This window comes from Podarcis vaucheri (assembly GCF_965113315.1).
Source record: "Podarcis vaucheri genome assembly, chromosome: 3".
Classification (NCBI taxonomy): domain Eukaryota; kingdom Metazoa; phylum Chordata; class Lepidosauria; order Squamata; family Lacertidae; genus Podarcis; species Podarcis vaucheri.
In genome coordinates this window covers 65,063,009-65,082,992 of record NC_138761.1, presented here as the reverse complement: position 1 = coordinate 65,082,992, position 19,984 = coordinate 65,063,009, and the positions used below count along the sequence as shown (strand labels likewise).

The following is a 19,984-nucleotide window of genomic DNA, read 5'->3' as shown; positions in this document are numbered from 1 at the left end:
AGGTTTGCAGCCTTTATCAATTAACCTGGACATGCAGAAGGCACACAGACAATATATAAGGTAGAAATAGTTGACATTGTGAATGAAGTCAGCCCCCAATAGCAAAAGTATGAACAACACATTTCACTGATAGGTGTGATGAAATACCTAACTGCCGGCAGCCCTTGCATATGGCTTGAAACTCAAATTCTTACCCTATACTACTTTAGATCTGGAGTAGCTGATGTGCTGCCCTGCACATGTTGCTGGACAACAATGATTCTCTTCCCTTGACCACATGTCCAATGACATCAGGAAAGTACCAAACGAGCTACCCCAACTTTAGATTGTGATACTTGTGGGGAATGGTGACTGGTCAAATGTTGGCATTGGGATTGCTTGTGTTTATTGAATTTACATCCTGCATTTCCTCCCAAAGGAGCCCAGGGTTTCAAACAGATCCACAATTTAAAAAAAGAGAAGCAAAGCAACAGCATTCTAAAAACAATTACAGTTCTAAAAACATTCTAAAAGCAGTGGCAGTTAGAAAGCATTCTTCCATCTAGCGATCTCGGGTTTGCCAGGAAAAGTATTCTGGGTTTGGAGACCTGACCTTTACATTCGAAAAAAACGAGAAACTGAGAGAAGCAAAATTGACTCATCCTTCCACCCCAGGGTAGCCACTTATGCATTGCCAAAAAAAGAGAAATGCCTCAACACGAAAGAGCATACATATTTACATATAAGTTTAATATGCTAAATTGTATGCATAGATGCAATTTTATAAGGACAATTATTGAAACAGAAATTCATCTGGGCATTGCTATTTCTGGGCATTGCTAAGACCCACCCACCTGCAGATGCTCCCTTCTTGGAGTTCTTTACCTTTTAACCAGATGTGGACTGGAAACCCCTTCAAACAGAGAACTCCTTCAAAGAGAGGGCTGTCCTCCGATAACCTGTCAAGCAGAGAACTGTCCCCTGTAAGAGGACACATGGCCACCCTGACAGCTGAGGCATGCCATTCGTTTCATAAATGGGGAAGAGAGGAGGAGATAACTTCCGCTTTCTGTGGCGCCCACACTTTAGCTGTAGTTACAGTCATAACCCACAGCCTCAGTGTAAACAGTGCACTAGATCAATGGTGATGGGAAACACAAAAGTTGTAAATGAAGAATGCCAGAACTCCCTCTGGTTATTTGACGTATCTCCTGGAAATCACATAAACTGGGACAGCTCAAGCAGGTTAACCAGTCTTTCTTCTGGATTCTATAATCTTTCCTGGGAATTGTTTGTTGAACATCAGCTGAGTTTGCATCACAGCTTTCCTTTCTGATATACAGTGGTACCTCGGGTTACAGACGCTTCGGGTTACAGACTCCGCTAACCCAGAAATAGTACCTCGGGTTAAGAACTATGCTTCAGGATGAGAACAGAAATTGCGCGGTGCGGCAGCAACAGGAGGCCCCATTAGCTAAAGTGCTGTTTCAGGTTAAGAACAGTTTCAGGTTAAGAATGGACCTCCGGAATGAATTACCGTAAGTTCTTAACCCGAGGTACCACCGTAAACATATTGTGGATTATTATGCTTCTTCTAGTTTTTCCCTTTTCTGCCCTCCTCCCTCCAGAGCCTTTTTCCTTATGTGTCATGTGTTTTAGACTGTAAGGATGCAACCAATGCCCTGCAACCAGTGCCCTGGCTTTGGCAGCAGCAAGGTTTAACAAAGCAGTGGGGACACTGCCATATCCACAGCCCTGCTGCTCACACTGGCCAGAAAGTGGGGTGGGGTTGCTAATCCATATTTTGCAGGAAGGCCAGCAGATCCCAGACTAGCTCTGCTCTTCCCCACCACTGCAATTCCCAATTCAGGTCTTTCTCCATGCTGCAGCTGGCAGAGATCCCGCCAGTGGCACTTCCACCGGCCTGCACATTTGGTGTGTGAAATGGACACCTGTGTGCCAGCAGACATCTTCATCCAAACCAACACCACTCCCAAGCTTTGTCCCCACCTGAGAGCAGAGACTATTTTACCATTCACATTTGTAAGCGACTCTAGGAGCCACCTTTTGGCTGAGAAGCGGAATAAAAATGATTTTAATAAACAAATGTACTCTGAACCCACAAATGTAGGTCTGCATGCAGGAGACAGAATCTAGTATGAAGAAGCATGATTGAACAATACAAACAACTTCTTATAAAGAGCTATAATTTCAGGTTACAACTGGGTGCTTATTGAAGTGGAACTAATCAGAATATATTAACAGCCAACTTGGGGCTTTTAAAAGGTTCATTTGAGGAAATGCTCAAAGGAAAAATATTTTTTTAAAAAAAACCTTTGCACCAAGTTGTGGGTTGTGTAGCTCAACATGCCTTCATAACTACTTTAAAACAGACAACTATTTCCTCAACTGTTAGCAATGCTAAAGTGATTACTAACAACTACCATGCTGGAGGATCACTGTGCTTGTTTTTCCTACATTTAAGCTCTAACTGAATTGGCACACACTGTGCCTTCTACATCTCGTTGCTATCTAACTCAGACCTCTACATTTCCTTCCTTATAACCATGTGTATGCATACCTGCCAACTGAGGATTACACTTCATATATTTGATGAACTGGACTCTAACCTAGGAAAGTTCATGTCGTAATAAATATATTAGCCTATAAGGTGCCACAAGATTGTTACTTTTGCTGCAACAGACGGGAACACGGCAACCTTTCTGGAAATTATTTCCATCATTTTTTTATTCATGGGTCAGCAACTTCACTTGCATGTAACTTAATAGTCTACTTTCAGATGCCACAGGGTGGCAGTCATGCTACATACAAAAATAAACAGATAGTATAAAATAGACTCTGGACTTTTCAACTTAACTTTTGCCCCGCTTTTTGCAGGTAGAGGTCTGAGCTTTAATCTCTCCCAGCTTTCCCTGCAAAATCACACTCTTTCAAGCTGAATCAGAGCAAACCTCAACTTGGGATTTTTGCAGATTGATAAAGGGTGGGTTTTCACAAGGAAAGCTTTGAGGCAAACAAAAATAAGAGCGTTCAGACGCAGAGCTTTAATGTGTGGACCACGTGTGAAAAGAGCGGAAGAAAGTTAATTGTAAGCCCTCCATTGTTTACAAAAAGAAGACCTTGGCACAGACCTTGGCTTGCGCTTACCCTTGGCAGAAAGGAACTCCAAAAACTGTATTCAAGAGCTATAGCTCTCTTCTGCCCTTGCACACCTTCTTGTTAAGCCCTTCAGCCTTGCTTCTGCTAAGCTCATATCATGATAATTCTCTGTCAGCCCCCAAATCTTTGTTTGGGGCCTGCAAGTTCCTCATCCTTCCTTCCTCAACCCTTCTCTCAATTTATAGCTGCCACAGCAAAAACTCACAGCCCTCATCACAGCCCCGCCTCCGCCGGTGCTGCTGCAGCTGCTGGGCCATGTTGCATTTTCCTCGCCTCTCTGCCCCCCTCCTCCTCCGGGCAAGCGGCGTCGTTTGGGCGGCAGCGCCAGCGGCAACTTGCAGGTTAGGGGGGTCGCAAGTTACTTGTCTTGCTCCGGGTTAGGGGGCGCAAATTACTTGCGTTGCCCCGGGTGCTGACAACTCACGCTACGCCGCTGGGTGCCCAAACTGGCAATTACCACCACCACCACTTTTTATTTGTATGCCGCCTTTCCAGTTAAAACAAGGCTCAAGGCGGCTTACAGGATGAAAAGATTTTCATAATTATAAACATAACAAAGTAGTCATAAAAATAAAGTGCATTAAAAACTACATAACCAAACTGAACAATTTCCACATAAAGATACAAAAAGTTAGTATCAGTAATCTCAGTAACAAGAGCAAAAACTCCCAACAAAACTTCCCTCAAAATACCCTCATCCTTGCTGGTTAGCAGCCAGTCGCAGTTCTTATAGCCACCCTGGGCCAGGTGGAGATTGGCCGGAACAGGGCCCTCAGGCAGCGAAGTCCTCCTCAAATCCTCAACAGACTGAACTGGGGGGAGGTTGAGGCACCACGTTATCCATTTGGGCCCTAAACCTATTCCCATATTAGCAGGTCTACTAAAATCTCAGCAATATATGCTGACCTACTGGTTGTCTGAAAAATACCTTCCAACGAGACTAATCTACTGATATTTGGCCTCACTATTTATATCTATATGTACATTCCACAACAAAGCAGAAATAAACTCTGCACAAGTTGTTCCTTCAGCCAGGTGGCGCAATAGTCAAAGCAGTCCGACTGGCAGTCGTTCTCCGTGCTGCGATCAGAAGGATGGTCTGCCCAGTTGTCAAGGGCTGCCTGGATGAGGAACAGTGGTGGGAGCCGCCTGCCCAAGAGCCCCCCAGGGAGGACACAAAAGAAGACTCAGATCCGGATCCTGGTGGTGGTACACTAAACAGCAGTCTGCAGAATGGACAACCTGGGAGGTGGTAGAAGCAGGGTCTGAGTAATGGGGAAGGCCAGGAAGAGGGCCTTCCAGAAAAGGGTTAGAGGCTGAGAGTCATGGTGCGAGTGCAGATTCAGAGGTTGGCCCTGCTACACAGCAGCAGGAGAGCCCCAGCCCTACTGGCTCTACTCCCCCCCCCAATCGAAGAGTGTCAGGCCAGGCAGGCACAGAGGAGCTCACCCCCTCGTCGTTTGCATGAGAGTGAAAGGCTCGGGAGGATAAGGGTGGAGCTAGTGGTCAGTTTCAGCAATGTCTCAACTGGATTAAAGCAAACCAGAGAACTCTGCTGTGTTGTTTTCTGCTAATAAAAAGCTAATTGCATTCCATACCTCCCGTGTGTGCCTGCCCTGCAGTTGACCTGGGTCACTTTTCAGCTCCACACCAGTTCCCTCTGCCAGAATATCTTGGGCTACCTGCAGAATCAAACTGCTAATGGAGGTCCCTGCCCCCCCCCCCCAAAAAAAAGGGTTTTAGGATTGTCTGTAGTGTTCTAGGTCATCAGAGCCTACAAGATTCCTGCTTCTCGAGTTTGAGGAAACAGAAATGTAGCTTTCATAAAATTAATGGAACCAGAGCATCTTGGACTAATGTTGAGGTTGCGACCTTTGGTCAGACAAAATAAGGGATGGGGCAGAGGAATTGGGGCGCTAAAAATTGCCACACATGGTGCAGAAATGACTTCAATGTCATTACAATGGCACACATGGTTTACAGTGCTTTATTCAATGGAGAAAAACAAGAGCATTATGATTTGTAATTGGTCTGACACAAACCAACATGAAGCAACTTAACATGGTGTTTAATATCTTTATTTCTGTGGAAAGGGCCATAGAAGTCCCTCTGTTTTGAGAAAATAGTCTCTGTCTCTCTCTCCACTTCACCTTCCATGACTACTGTCACTCCTTGCTGCATTAAGCAGTGCTTTGTCCTTCAAAATAAGAGTGGAATTCGGCACATGGCAGTTCAAAATTCAGAGAAATCAGGCTCTCACTTTTTATCAGTTCCACAGAACACCGGTTCTGAACATTACTCCATTTGTTCAACATCATGGAGGAAATCCACTCCACAGGGCAAATTGGGTAGATCACATGCTGTAAATATAGCCATCCACTTTGCAGCCACATCTTTGATCTTTCACTGAGCATCCTTTAAAAGCTGCTCCAGAATGCAGTTGGCTGTTATGCTTTCATCATACAGCTTATCCATGTCCACTCTGGTAGTGAAGCTGAGATTTTCATAGACCTTTTCAACGTCTCTGTAGATAAACTTGCCATCTTGGAGGGAGAGGGGCTGGAGGTAGAAAAGCCAGTTGCAATTTGAAACAATTTCTCAATGCAATGGCAGTCTCAATGAATAAAATGAATTCTCCCATTGCCCTGTCTGCATCAGCTGGAGAAAAACGCTGCAGCTTCACTTTGGTCAGGTCTCCAAAGAATTGGTCATCATGTCTCTGTGCCAGTTTGGCTCTAAAGGAATACATAATGGCATACAGCTCTATGCAGGTGGTGTTATTGGCCTCAAGCTTCTTAACAGTATCTACAAAGAGGGACAAGATGTTATTGCAAAAAAGGAGATAAACCTCCACAACGTAACTGTCTTCCTCATCCTGCACTCCTGCATTAATGTCTAGCTTCAGCTAGTGAGGAGTCGTCTGGGACAATCCTCAACAAGCCTAATGAAGCAGGAGCAGAGACATGGTTCAACTGAAAGCCATGTTATGCACAATATGGGCCTTGCGGTACCAACAAAGCGTTGCTTCTTCTTCTGTTTCTGTTTCTTCTTCTTCAACAACACTGTGCAGACCAAATTGTGAATACTGAAGTTTACATTCAGCAATCCCAGTTTTCTTAAAGTGTGCAGTATGCAATCCACAATCCCTTGGGATTCTCCATGAAATCAATCATCTTGTTCACGACTCCACTTTCAGGAGTGAAGAACTGCACTGCACGAGGGAACGTTTTCCTGTTTTCCTTGTTGGAGGCATCTGTTTGAATGGAGAAAAAGATTTCAAATTTCAACTTTTTCACCATATCTTCCAACAACTTTTGGCTCAAGAACATCCCTTACTAAGGTCTCATATTTGGTTCTCCTATAGCTCAGCCCTGCAGTATCTTCTGGTTCAGTTTGTATGCACAATTAGCACTGTTATAGTTGAAGTTGTGTTTAACAGTCTGATACGTGTGCACCAACTCCACAGCTGTAACCTGCATAAAAGGAGTCCTAGTAGTAAACAAAATAAGAACTCAGCTATTAAATAGAAAAATATTGCTTGCTTTAATTCTTAGGAAATAAAAGCAATTTTGAAATATGCAGCAAGCTTTTGGACTGCAAAATCTGGTGGTTATTTAGCCGCACTGTATTCTACATTGACATATTTAGATGTATATTATTTAATTATAAAATTAGTATAGGTGAAGACGGTAATAAAATCAAAGAAAGTGTCTCAAATAAGCAGGACCAATTTGAAGATAACCGCCTAGATCCTTGCTGACTGTATCATATAGCCAACATTAAGCTATAATATAGCCAATGTTACATTGGCAACACAAATAATTGAACCATATACCAGGTCTGCTTCGAGGGAGGTCTGAGGACTGAGAAAAGTAGCAATGGAAACCTGTGTATTTTGCTGGAAGATGGGTGGGGTCGGGTGGTGATGTTTCTATTTTGCTTAATGTATGTAGGGTTTGGTGTCAGCGTTACTCGTGCCTGTTCTCTGCTGTTCACTTGTGTTCCTTTGGTGGTAAGAGAGGTTGGGGTTGGCCTAGGGTGTGGTTGTTTGTTTGTGATTGCCTGTGGTGATCTTTGTTTTCCTGTGAGTGGGGTGGGTGGATGTTTTGGATCAGGTTAGCCATATTGATTTGTATGCTGTTGGTGGATTATTGTCATTGTCTTGTTGGGCTGTGTATGTGATAAAGGCGTCTTCTTCTGTTTGTCCCCATGTCAGTTTCAGTTTATTGGTTAATTTTTCTAGTAGGCAACTCCTTGCCAGCTGAGCTCTGGCTGGCCTGCTGCTGCTCCTTTGTTCTCCCAAGAGGATATTTTGAAGGTGACTTCTTTCCTAAAATCCAAGAGAAAAAAGGGTGAGGAGGAGGAGGAAGATGTAAAACAGGGTGTATCAGTCTAAACTGGTGCAATCCAAGGTGTATCAGTCTAAACAACGAAGAGATAGGGAAGCCAGCTGAGAGAGGAGTCGTCACTCCACTCCAGAAATGTTCTCCAGGAACCACTGGGGAATAAAAGTTCTTACTCTGTTTTACAGTAGAGGAATTTCTGCAAAAGCTGCCTTATACCAAGTCACACCACTCACTCACTTAACTCAGCACTGCCTACACTGACTGGCCGCAGCTTTCCAAGGTTTTGGACAGGAAGTCTCTCCTAGCCCAACCTGAGATGCCGAGGACTGGACCTAGGACCGTTTGCATGCAAGGAAGGTGTTCCGTATCTGAGCTACCGTATTTTTCGCTCTATAACACGCACCCGACCATAACACGCACGTAGTTTTTAGAGGAGGAAAATCCGTAGGCATGCCACCCGTAGGCATTCCCTCCATAACACGCACAGACATTTCCCCTTACTTTTTAGGAGGAAAAAAGTGAGTGTTATGGTGCAAAAAATACGGTATATGGCCCTTCCTTCTGCATTTGGGAGATTTAACAGAACAAGAAGAGCCCTGCTGGATCAGACGGGAGGGGTCCATCTAGTTCTGCATCCTGTGCCCTGCTGTGATCCTGCCAGGTACAACAATAAAAGTCAACCTAGCTTGAACAAATGCTTGGTTGTTGCCAAGCCACCACAATGTTCTTCTCACACACTTAACAAAAGAAATGTTTAAGCCTGGCTCCCAAGTAAGTGTGTACTGGGGAGAGTCCCAGTACATGAGAAAGATGCTCCTATACATGCAAAGTAGAACAGAACACATGCATCTGAAGAAGCAGACTGTGCAGTGATGCCATTAGCCAAAATGAACAACAACAATCTAAATTTGATGCATATAATTATACGAAATTTAACTCAATGATAGCATGCTTCAATGAAACCATTAATATTCCTGGAGAATATATTACTATTCTATGGAGTTTTGGGGGCACAGTCAAAATTTAAGGAAGTGATAGATTTAGTAAAAATATTAAACTTGCATATGATTAACAATTTAATCTATTTGCAACTAATTTAAGAGTAATATAAGTAATTTACTAGTGTCAATTTGCATTTGCTTCCCCACTGAGAGGGCCAGCTGCAATTTTACACATGAGGAAGGCCTACTCAGTTCAACTAACTACTTTCCTATCAGTAAGCCACATTAGTAGTAATAACTTTATTATTTATACCCCACCCATCTGGCTGTGTTTCCCCAGCCACTCTGGGCAGCTTAGAGCATATATAAAACCTAATAAAATATCAAACACTAAATAAGAATAATTTTAATTGAATTCAGTAGGGCTTACTTGTGAGTAGACATGAATTTGCTTGCACCGCTTACCAACAAGCACGAAGCATCGCCCCCACCCCCTCAATCTGTCTCACCTCACAACTACCCAATCTCCCATTTCAGCATCAGGCTACCACTGTTAAATCTCCCCTGCCTTCATTTCCCCCTGCTGTGACAGAGAAGGGCCCGGCCCCAAAGCACCCATCCAAAAAAAAAAGGAGGACAAGCAAGCAAAAGCATAATTTATTATATATTTTTTAAAAAAAATAAAAATCACCTTACTCTAATTACTGGGAGGGACTCCATCCCAGCATAAAGCCCTGCGACAGGATCAGACAGGCAGCAAAAAGGCACCAGGGTCGCTCGCAGACCAACCAAGAAAAACCTCGTGGAGTCGCACCTACATGCGCGCTCGGCCTTCCCTCCTTTTATCCCTGGAGCAGGGCGGGCGGCTCCAGCTCCACACCCAATCAGCCAGCTCCAGTGCGAATGGCAACCTAAACAACCAATCGCTGCAGCTTCTCCATGCCGTGCAAACCCCTCGCTGTTTTAAGGCTCGCGATTTGAGACGTGCAGCGCGTGGGGAGGAGGAGCAGCAGCAGCAGCAGCAGCAGCAGCAGCAGCCCCTCCCCCCGCCTTGAACTCGGGCCGGAAGACAGATTCCGCGCCTCCGGGCTAGCCACGCCCTCCTTCCACCGAAGAAATCCCACCGCCTTGCCTTTCGCCCCGCCCCCTCCTCGCCCCGCAAGCCCCGGCGGCCGTTATCCGGAAGTACACCTCCCAGGGAGAACATCCGGCTGCCGCTCTAGGCGGCGGGGATGCGGGCTCTGTCTATGGTGTTCGCGCGCTTTGTGATGTTTTATTGTGTCGCGGGGATTCGGTGGCCTCGAGACCCGGAACAGCTAGAGAAGGAGGCGGCGGCGGCGTCGTGTTGGAACGGCGGCGGGTCGCGCAGCAACTGGGCTGCGCGGGAGCCTATAGGATTTCGGTGAGGAAGAGAAGGGGAGAGGAATCAGCGGCCGTTGCGCGGCAGTAACGGTCCTCGCGTCGCTAAGGCGTCCTCCGCCGGGCCCGGGGGGGGGGAGAGAGGGGGAAGGGCAGATCCGGGGGGCTTCCCTGCTCCCGCCGCCCCTTCTTGCACCTGAGAAGGAACCGAGCACCGAAAAGAAGGCGGGATCCGTGTGTCCTTTAAATACAAAACTAAGCAAAATCGGGCACCTGCTTTTCTACCCGGGGCGGGGGATTCCCTCTCCCTCCTCCGCCCGCCCCGCTTCCCCCGTCTTCCTTCTTCCCCGCGCATACCGCTCCATGTGAAGCGCAGCCCCCCCCTCCTCCGTAGGAAGGGAAGAAGCGCAGGAGGAGGCAGGAGAGCAGGTAACCCAGCATCCCTCCCCCACCCCCGTCCGCAGATTCTGGTTTGTCTCCTGGCAACCCTGGGTGACTCAGATTAGCCAGGAGCCTTTAGGAATAAGGACCCGCTCTGATCACTGCCAACAGGGTTTAGGAGAGAATTGCCTTTTTAAAAAACAAAAAAAAAAACCGAGTTCTCTTCCCCCCACCACCTACCCACCACCTCCATCTCTCCTAATGGCAAACGCTGAACTCCCGTGCCATATTGGTATTGCAGTGAAATTAGCCTATGTGCAGACAAGAAAGAGGTTTCCGTTCTCAATGGGATTTCGGCTCATGTAAAGGACCAGGCTTGCACTCTGGCGTGGTGGACAGAGCCAGGATTGTCACTTGAAGGGGCATGCAGCGCCCTTCGCAAGTTAGGGTTAATGCAACCCCTTCTGGATAAAGCTTGGCCAGAGTTGTTCATCACCTTGGTAATTTCTAGTCTGGATTACTGTAATCACTTGTGTATATAGGACTGCCTTTGAAGATTCTCAAAAATTTGAGTTAGTACAAACCACAGCTACAAGGTTACTAACTTGGGTTGGTTATAGAGAGACCATATCATTTTGCCAGTTCTTAAACAGCTATACTTGTTTTCTGCTCTGTTTCTGGGCACAGTTCCGAGTCCTGGTTTTCTATAATGTCCTAAATGACTTCAAGCCTGCCCGCCTGCCCAAACACTACAGTGCATACCAGAGGCTTTCTTCTGAGTGCCACCACCATCTGAGTTCAGGCAACTGATGACCAGAGACAAGGTTGTCTTGACTGTAAAGCCTTCATATGGAATGCCTTACTAAAGAAGCATCCCTCTAGGAATATATATACCTTTATTATGAGGTATCACATAAGACTGCTGTGGTTCAGTTGCCCTGCAGAGCCAATTGTTAAGGTTAAAGGCTAGAAACTTGTATGTATACAAGTATCAAGGCTTGGGAAATGGATGAATGCCTCTTGAATAGCTAGAAAGTGTAATATCTTTGTATGTACTACAAATACCTGGGTGGGTGAGCTGGGTGGATTGGCTATGACTCAGCTTTACCAGCCCAGGTACTCTGTGAAGCACCAACAAATACGTGTATGCTCATCCATAGAGTTTCAATCTGTCTTACTCGAAAACTTGTTTGGGAGCTGGATTGTGAGGCTTTCTACCTGATGTTTGGCTGGAGAGACAGAAAATGATCTTTGGCTTTCACTACAGGGTATACATTAGGAGTGAGCCAGTGGAAGGGGCGTGTGTATGTTGCCCTATTGTCATAGACAGACTACTCCCTGGTGATATTTGGTGTGATCGTAGCTGACTTCGCCTGAAGGGATAGGGACCTATTAAGATGGCCCTTTTCCAAAGATTTATGGTACCTAAGGGATTCCTGAGCACACTGGATTTTTCAGCGCTTGCTCCAAGGGATTTTCCAGGCAGCACTGCTGGTGCTCCAGTCTCACTGTGGAACAGCAGGATGATCAGGGCTATCAACACAATCATTCCAGAAAGTCATTAGGAGTCCAGAAGGTTCCTTGTTTTTCCGAGGGCCTGGAAAGCAATGAAGCAGGCTGGTAGATGGCCACAGTGACACCAATGCCATCAGTGAACCACCCAGCAGAGCTTTCTCACATGGTGAGCAGGCTGGTCAAGTCCAATTTGGGAGTAGAAACTGCTAACCACTCAGTAGCAAAACACTGAGAGCAAAGTCAGTTGCATCCATTCGTAACTTGACATGGCAGTTGCTGCTGTCTGTGGAGGCTTTTAGAACACCGTCTGGTCAAAATTTGTAAGATAAACATCAGTTGTTACAGCCTGAGGATGCTGGTAGGCTTTTTTTAAAAAAAAAAATCAAAACAGAGTGATATCCATTGTTATATCCATTGAAATCAATGGACATAAGTTAGAAAGGTTGTTGATTTCAGTGGGTCACCTCTGAGTATGACTTACTTGGATATCACCCAATACTAGTAGTAATAATAAATAATATTATTTTTAAAGTGACACGTCTTTGTGACACTATCCATAGAAAAAATTATAGAATTATCTCCTTGGTGCTATCCTGAATTCATCCCTAGTTGTTTTGCAAAGACTTGTCATGCTTTTCAAAGCAGGACTTGTAGGATATTGAGGCATTAAGACTTTTTTTCTAGATAACTGACCTGTATACCTTCTCTCCTTCACCACAATCAAGGATGTGATCTTCATGGTGTCGTGTTGGAATCTTGAGGTTTTAATCTGAGTCACCCCAATGGATGCAGAGAGTGATGTTGCCTTGGACATTTTAATCACAAATGTAGTCTGTGTCTTCCGAACAAGATGTCATTTAAACTTGCGAAAGATTGCGTTAGAGGGAGCAAATGTAATATACAAGCGTGATGTTGGGGTAAGTTACTTCTCAGTTTTAGTTCACTCTTTGACTTCTTCTAATAAGGCATATTCAACACATATACACCAATGTGTTGATTTTCATTCTCTATGCAGCAGTTTTGTTAGTGTTTCAGGGGCATTTTTCTTTTAATAAGAAATTGCAGAATTTAACACCGCCATACCCAATTTCAAAATACTGCCGTTGAAGACTTCTGAAGTCGGGTGATCTGATAAGTTTCATTTCTGTGTTTTGTCATTTTTTCACATACCGTATATATTTTTAAAAGTGACAAAATGCAGCTGTTTATTGAGCAGTACATGATTCAACACATTCTGAATTTTCGTTAACCCCACCTTTTTTAATAAGTATTGTGTCATTTGTGTGAAGGTCATCTCAATATTGCAGATACAGCAGCTTTGAGGAAACATGTGTTGACATATACAGCATATTTGTTTGATCAGAGGTGTGTGTGGTGTTTGAAAACATTTTTTTTAAAAGACCTAAACTTGCTAAGTGTCAGATTGTAGCCTACGTATGTGAAGTTCTTGACAGTGTGCTTTCTTTTTATTAGCTTGAAATTCGGTTATTAAAACCTGTAGCAAAGCAAAATGTGCATTACAGCGGTACCTTGTGTTGCGAACCGTCCCCCTTACGAATGCTTCAGGTTACGCACTCCGCTAACCCGGAAGTAGATGCCCCTTGTTACGAACTTTGCCCTGGGATGTGAGCGGAGATCGCGCTCCAGTGGTGCGCAGGTACCATTAGGGAAAGCGCGCCTCATGTTATGAGCGGTTTACGGTTATGAATGGACCTCCAAAACGGATTAATTAATAATTCACAATTATTATATAACCGGAGGCACCACTGTACTATAACCAGTAATAAGCAGTAGATATTTCAGTGACCAAACATGCAAGAGAATGTTATTTTTGGTAGTGTGACTACCATGTGTGCCATTAGAAGCTGGCTTGGTGTAGTTGTTAGAGCATCAGATTAGTACCTGGGAGACCAGGGTTCAAGTACCCACTCAGCCATGAAGCTCACTGGGTGATGGATGACCTTGGACCAGTTGCCTGACTCTCGGCCTAATCTACCTCACAGGGCTGTTGCGAGGATGAAATGAGGAAAACTATTTACACCACCTTGGAGGAAATGTGGAATATAAATGCAAGAAATAATTGAGTTTACTCCCCTTTCATTAAAATAATGACTATTGGGGAAGTTCAAGGGCTGAAATAGGTTTTTTTTTTAAAAAAAAAAAAACTTTGGAGTTCATTAACGCCTTTAAAAAACAGGAGTGCATACATGAAAAACAATAAAAAAATATTTCTTGTCCTGTTACAACTGCCTGTCTACATGTTAGAAGCAAAGATAGCAAAAGATAGTTGCAAGAAATACTGTATAGTGTGTTAATTAAATAGAATAAATTAATGTCTAAAAGCTTTACCCTTTGGTTAAGGTTAAAGTTATCCAGAAGGAAGCCACGATGAAATTAACAAATAATGGGAATAGTAACATGAACATAACAATAAAAGTGTATGAGCTTTAGCAAAAATGGCAGGATTTGAACCTGTAATTCATTGTTCTCTTTTGCTATATCAGGAAGTTTCTTTGTTTAAAGTATATTTTTTCCTGACTGATTACAGAAAGTATTAATGAAACTTCGGAAACCAAGGATTACAGCAACCATTTGGTCCTCAGGAAAAGTAATTTGCACAGGAGCTACAAGGTATATATTGTTTGTGTTTTTTATCATCCATAAAATCACTTCTGTGTTGCTGTATTTTAACCCTTGCTCCCTTAACTTCTTAACCAATCGCTTGTGTGGTTTTTTTCCAATCTAGTGAAGAAGAAGCTAAATTTGGTGCCAGACGATTAGCTCGTAGTCTGCAGAAACTAGGTTTTCAGGTAATTCTTTCAATCACTGATGAATTGTGGCCTTTTAAAATGTTTTTAATTCAGAGAATTGCTGTTTAAAGAGATCTGTTTCTAGAAAACCAGGTGATTAGGCTTACTGCTGAGCAGATTTCCAGAAATTTGCTTGGCAGTCGTGAGTGCTCTTCCTTTGCATTGCAAGTCCCTGGGTTTTGTGCTTATATAAAAAACCACACACATAGGAGGTAAACCATACCTTTCTACTTGTGGGAAGGAAACAAGGGGTGACGCTCTGTTCTTTTTTGTGCAAAAGTTTTCGCTGCTGGTGCTGCCTTATAAAAAGGGGAAGGGAAAGGAGAAAGCAGGCCTTTTTATTTGTATTTATTCAATTTATATCCTGTCCTTCTTCTCAGAGGAGCCCAGGGCAAACAAGTATAAAACACTAAAAACATCTTAAGACATCGGTTTCTCATTTGCTCTGGCAGGCACAAACCTTTGCCAAGTCGAGGGAGATCACTTGCTGCCACTAAGAGCAAAAGAAGAACTGAACTGTTGCTTTTAAAAGTTAGAGCCCATCAACATTTTCTATAAAAGGGTTTGTTTGAAATGAAGCAGGAACATGATTACAAGAATGATTATGGTTACAATGATTGTATTTCCCAATACTCAGCAGAATTTGTGGTTGTTGACAGCCATTGTAGCAACTAGTATAAACTATGAAAAGCTAACTGAACTGATGTCAATGCACTTCAGTTAACTGGAAGTTGACATCCTTTCTGAAAAGTTGTAAATGGCACACCCTAGCAACAATTGAGCACTTTTAGGTTTAATGTGCTTAATTCTCTCCCATTGAAATCAATAGGACTTATTATCTTAAGGTTTGGAATTATTGTGCATAAATGTAGCCTTTCATAGTTGTCTGTGATCTCCTTCAGGTAATTGAAAGCTATATTAGTACATTGTTAGTAAGCAAGAGAATCCCATTATAAATTACACTAACTTAATTAGGTGTAATGAGACCTGAAAAGAAACTTACCTTGCCCTAGAACTGTCAAAAAATTCTAACTATTATAGAGTTTTAATTGCCCTTTATGCTGTATTTTTGTTCAAAGTTGTATTAAACCACTGCTGGCCTTTTAGTTAAAATGAAGCCAAAATGTGTATAAGTCCTTGGCTTTCAGATTAGTTCCTAATATTTTCATTTGTGTTCTTTTTCTTTCTAAAAGGTGATTTTTACAGATTTTAAAGTTGTCAATGTTTTAGCAGTATGCAATATGCCCTTTGAAATCAGATTGCCGGAATTCACAAAAAGCAACAGACCCCATGCTAGGTATAGTAGATTTTATATCTATTCTCTCTCTCTCTTTTTTTTATTTTGCATTTTCATTTTTTAAAGCGAACTTTGCATTTCTCTTTAGTTATGAACCGGAGCTTCATCCTGCAGTGTGCTACAGAATAAAATCTCTCAGAGCTACTTTACAGATTTTTTCAACAGGAAGTATCACAGTTACAGGTATTCACCTTTTTGTGAATAAGTAACTTTCTCCGTGTTGTAGCTCAGGTAATTAAGTGTTTGATAAGGTCAGCATGTGTATATGACTGCCCACTAATTTCTGTGTACCTGTGCTATCTGATTATTGTTGTAGATCAGGCATGTCCAACAGGTCAGTCGTAGGTGTGTCCCAGGTCAATTGCAGTATACAATTCAGTGATCTCCTTAGTGTTCCTTTTAGGACCCCCTCCCCCGCAAAAAGCTCAACAACTTCTGGCAGTGACAATGGTAGATCACAGCCGGTCTCTTTCTACTGTGAGTAGATTGCACTCTCTTGGGAGTTGGACGTGCCTGCTGTAGATTAAAACGAGAGTTGGATTATGATTTGTTTTGGAGATTTCAGTGGTTGCTTGAGCTAACCCATTAGCAGATAGGATTGCCTCATATTTAAGAAGAGATACTTTGATTTAAGCTGTCTCATCTCAAAGCCAACAGGGCACTCAAAATGTAAATCAAAAGTATAACAACTGGGTTAGGTGTTGGACTGCTGGACTTGCCGATGGCAGGGTCCCAGACAATTTAGAATACTAAGTGCAGGAAGCATTCTTTGAAAAATGAAAGCATCTCTGCTGGGTTTTGTGCTGCCACTTCCTGTGTGGATTTCTGGCCTCTCTGTTTCCTGGTCGTCAGTGTGAGACAATGGAAATCAGACCAGAATGTACACAGATGTGATGTGGGATGTGTGCACATGGATGAGGTGTGGCATGTGCTGAACAAGCATTTTCAGGTTAGTCTGAATTTACTTCCTACTTTGCCATGTAGCAGTTTTAAGTAATGCTAGCAATGTTGATATATATTGAGAATATTGGTCGATTCAGGCTTTGTTAGAGTTAAGTTCAAAATATATTCATGATCAAGGAACTGAAGCCATAGGGTTAGCTTTTGTGTGTATCCTTATTCTAATGTTTTATCTTGTCCTACCCTCAGGGCCAAACGTAAAGGCTGTTGCCACTGCAGTGGAACAAATTTATCCATTTGTGTTTGAAAGCAGGAAAGAAATTTTATAAGTTGCCACTTCACGGTTAGGCGACCTAACCAAGCACCTTTTATAAGACTGCTGCGCATTGGACTAATAGCAAAAAAAAAGAAGGTGGGGAAGAAAAGGACAACTGGACCAACACAGCTGAGGAGGTGCAAACTCTTGGCCGCGGTGATAAACTCCAGTCCCTTTTGGATTTTATTTGGAACAGTGCTGTATTGTAAAAACAAAAGTTTACAAGATACGAAATTGCTGCTTTTTACAAGACATTCTATTTATTTCTGCAGTAATTTCTGTGTGTTCATAAGCAGATTTGTCATGATATGCACTAAATTTGAAAACACTTCTATAGGTTGAGCTTGTGTTTTTATTTGTGAATATTCTTTACATTTTTGTACGCTGACTGTTGGGCACCAAAGAAGCTGTAGACGTTACCCTTTTTCACCTGATAAAACGTGCACAAATAAAAGTCTGCAAAACTTTTCTTTATACCTGTTCTGTTACGTTCCTTCTCCTTTTTCTATTAACAATTGTATATTGGCAAAGTAACTAGAGCAATGTCAGTGTGATCTTCTGCTCTGATTTTATTCCAATTTTTGTGCGCCTGTAAAGTGAATTGTAGCAGACTAGTTTGACATGAATGAGAGATATGTATGTGTTCTAAGGACAGAATTTGGTTTTATTGTAATATATTTGTAACTAAATGCAGAATTTAGGGGATCTCTTTTCAGCCAGTCTAAGCAAGGGTTAAGCATAATAGGCTTGAGTGATGAGAGAAGAAGCTTCTGTTCTGAAGTATTTGGCGTTAGTCAAATCAGCTATCCTATTTCCAGATGCAGGGTTGTTTTTAAAAGGAAACCTGCCTTGAACTACTGCTAGTGACTGATTTTAATTTTCAGGAAAAAGTGTATTTTTTCATGGATGCAGTTCTATGCTACTTCTAAAGAACTCTGCACATATTTGCCAAATGTTGCTATAGCACTGTTAGAATTATTTTTTAAAAAATGCTAACAAAACAAGAAAGCTTGGCTTTGGCATGTAATCTTGGACTTGAAAAGCCAATATTGAAACTGCATATGGAACAGATGAGTGGTAAATCATAAGGCAAATGAAAATGGTACCCTTGCCAACTACAATAAATATGTCAAAATGCATCTATGTCTCTTTCCCGTATCTAAGTCTCGAGGTGAACAGAATGTGGGCATGACTGCTGCAGGTGCTAAGCATTCATTGTCCAGATTTGTACTTCACATTGAAACAAACTCACTGGAGTACTGTAAATAAAATCTTAATGAAAGCCTGCCCTTTTTTATTTTTGCAAAATACTGTGAAATATAATGAGAATCTTGGAGGGGGAAATGAATACAGAAGAATCAACTTGTTCGTGAAAGGCAGAGGAGATGTTTGTAAAAAAAAGGGGGGGGACAATGCCAGCCAACCCTAAAAAGTTCTCTAAAAATGTATTCTCCAAGCAAGTGCCATGCACTCAAATAAATAGAGACACATGAACCAGGTAATCAGGAGAAATATAGCCATAATTCTAATGGAAGGTGAGAAAGGGCTGCCACAATCAGAAACTGCCACTATGGACTGGATTCAACAAAGTACAGTGGTACCTTGGTTTTCAAACGCCTTGGAACCCAAACACTGCAAACCCGGAAGTAAATGTTCTGGTTTGCGAACTTTTTTCGGAAGCCAAATGTGCTCTGTTTTGAGTGTTACACTTCCGATTTGAGTGTTATGCTGAGGTCTGTCTATTTTTGCTATGTCCAGAACAGCATGCAAGGGAAGGTTGTTTCATTGTGCAAAAAAATCTTGTGCTGATGGAACATTTGTTTTGGTGTAGCATTGAATTCCTTTAAATTTGACTGCCAGTTTTAGTTACACACCATAAGTGCATGCCTGAGAACTTTTGGGACCATTTGCATTTTTTAAAGTGTGTGAAATAGGAGGGGAGACAATTTGGCAAGTCTGATAAGGGGAGATAGTTTAATTAATTACTTGATATGTGTTCACTTTCATGACAGTGGGCCAACCACTTACGTAAGAGTTTGATACGTGGCACAAAGGCCAAATCACACAAAGTCAGGAATCCCAGAAACTCCTCCCACCCAAGAAGCAGAGGGCCACTTACCAGGGTCTGGGAAGGCAGCAGGGAAACCCTGAGAACTCTCACACCACCTTCCTAGAGGCTGGAGAGGAAGCTGCCACCATACTTACTAGGCTTTGGGGAGGCAGTGCAAGGGCTCTGGGATGCTGTCCCAGAGCCCTCTTGCTCCCTTCCTTAAGCAAGGAAAGCCCAGATAAATGGAGAGCAGAGAATGGTGGGTTTTCCAGGCTTTCCATTTATTTAGTCCCCCCACCCCCATGTAAAGTTGCGATCTCATAAGCAAAGCGAGTGCAACTTGCAGCCTTACGGTATGTGTTTTGCTAATCAGACTTAAATAAAAGTACCAAAATTTATAAAAAGAACGTTTCTGCCGATGAGCAGCCTGCTTGGGAGGCGAGTTGAGGAGCTGTAGAATAGAGTGGTTGCCACCCTCTCATCTGCTCCAAGCTTAGGAGGAAGGCTGGAGGTATTCTGCCACTGCGTTTTCAAGACAACTGAACTCAGAACTTTATTAGCAAAGCCAACAGGCCACAGCTATACAAGAATTAGAAATAAAATAAAATAAACATAAAGAGGGGATAAAAACAAACAAAAGAAGGTCCGTCAGGTGAACACGTCTGTCACTCAGATGGTGGCCCTTAATTTCACAGCTCTCTCGAAGTACCTTGCGACCTTCTCTGTTGTCTGACTGTCCGTATCAGATAAGAGAAAGAACAGTATAATGTCTTGTGGACGGCCGGGGTTGGGGAGGATGAGTGGAGTAATAATCTCATTCCTTAGGTCTTTATAAAGGGGGCAGGATAGAAGGACGTGGGACACTGTTTCCGTGTTACCATCTCTGCATGGGCAGAGTCGTTTTTCAAAT

At 42.9% G+C, this 19,984-nt stretch overlaps 1 protein-coding gene and 1 long non-coding RNA gene across 4 annotated transcripts; one reads left to right on the top strand and one right to left on the bottom strand.

The window, feature by feature from the left end:
* Window positions 1-5,130: 5,130 nt before the first annotated feature.
* Window positions 5,131-7,060, bottom strand: LOC309528457. The gene is made up of 2 exons (XR_014217752.1): window positions 6,995-7,060; window positions 5,131-6,412 (listed from the first exon to the last, which is right to left on the bottom strand). It is a non-coding gene; the product is annotated as an uncharacterized lncRNA (long non-coding RNA).
* A 2,647-nt stretch (window positions 7,061-9,707) lies between these two features.
* TBPL1 (TATA-box binding protein like 1) lies at window positions 9,708-18,163 on the top strand. Of its 3 annotated transcripts, none has more exons than XM_082215856.1 (7): window positions 9,708-9,848; window positions 12,427-12,618; window positions 14,250-14,332; window positions 14,448-14,511; window positions 15,705-15,808; window positions 15,897-16,039; window positions 16,958-18,163. In XM_082215856.1, the coding sequence occupies exons 2-6, from the start codon at window positions 12,484-12,486 to the stop codon at window positions 16,015-16,017; spliced, it is 507 nt and encodes a 168-aa protein (XP_082071982.1). In that variant the 5' UTR covers window positions 9,708-9,848; window positions 12,427-12,483; the 3' UTR covers window positions 16,018-16,039; window positions 16,958-18,163. The 3 variants fall into 3 exon arrangements, with proteins under 3 accessions (XP_082071982.1, XP_082071980.1, XP_082071981.1); XM_082215854.1 differs by having other exon boundaries at window positions 9,710-9,848; window positions 15,897-15,991; XM_082215855.1 differs by lacking the exon at window positions 9,708-9,848 and adding an exon at window positions 9,951-10,234 and having other exon boundaries at window positions 15,897-15,991.
* Window positions 18,164-19,984: the final 1,821 nt, after the last annotated feature.

Bases quoted from the DNA above. Each gene is read 5' to 3' on its own strand.
- TBPL1 (XM_082215854.1), top strand. From the start codon at position 12,484: ATGGATGCAGAGAGTGATGTTGCCTTGGACATTTTAATCACAAATGTA. The intron at 14,333-14,447 runs GTATATATTGTT...TTTCCAATCTAG, and splicing joins ATTTGCACAGGAGCTACAAG to TGAAGAAGAAGCTAAATTTG. The intron at 15,992-16,957 runs GTATTCACCTTT...TCCTACCCTCAG, and splicing joins AGGAAGTATCACAGTTACAG to GGCCAAACGTAAAGGCTGTT.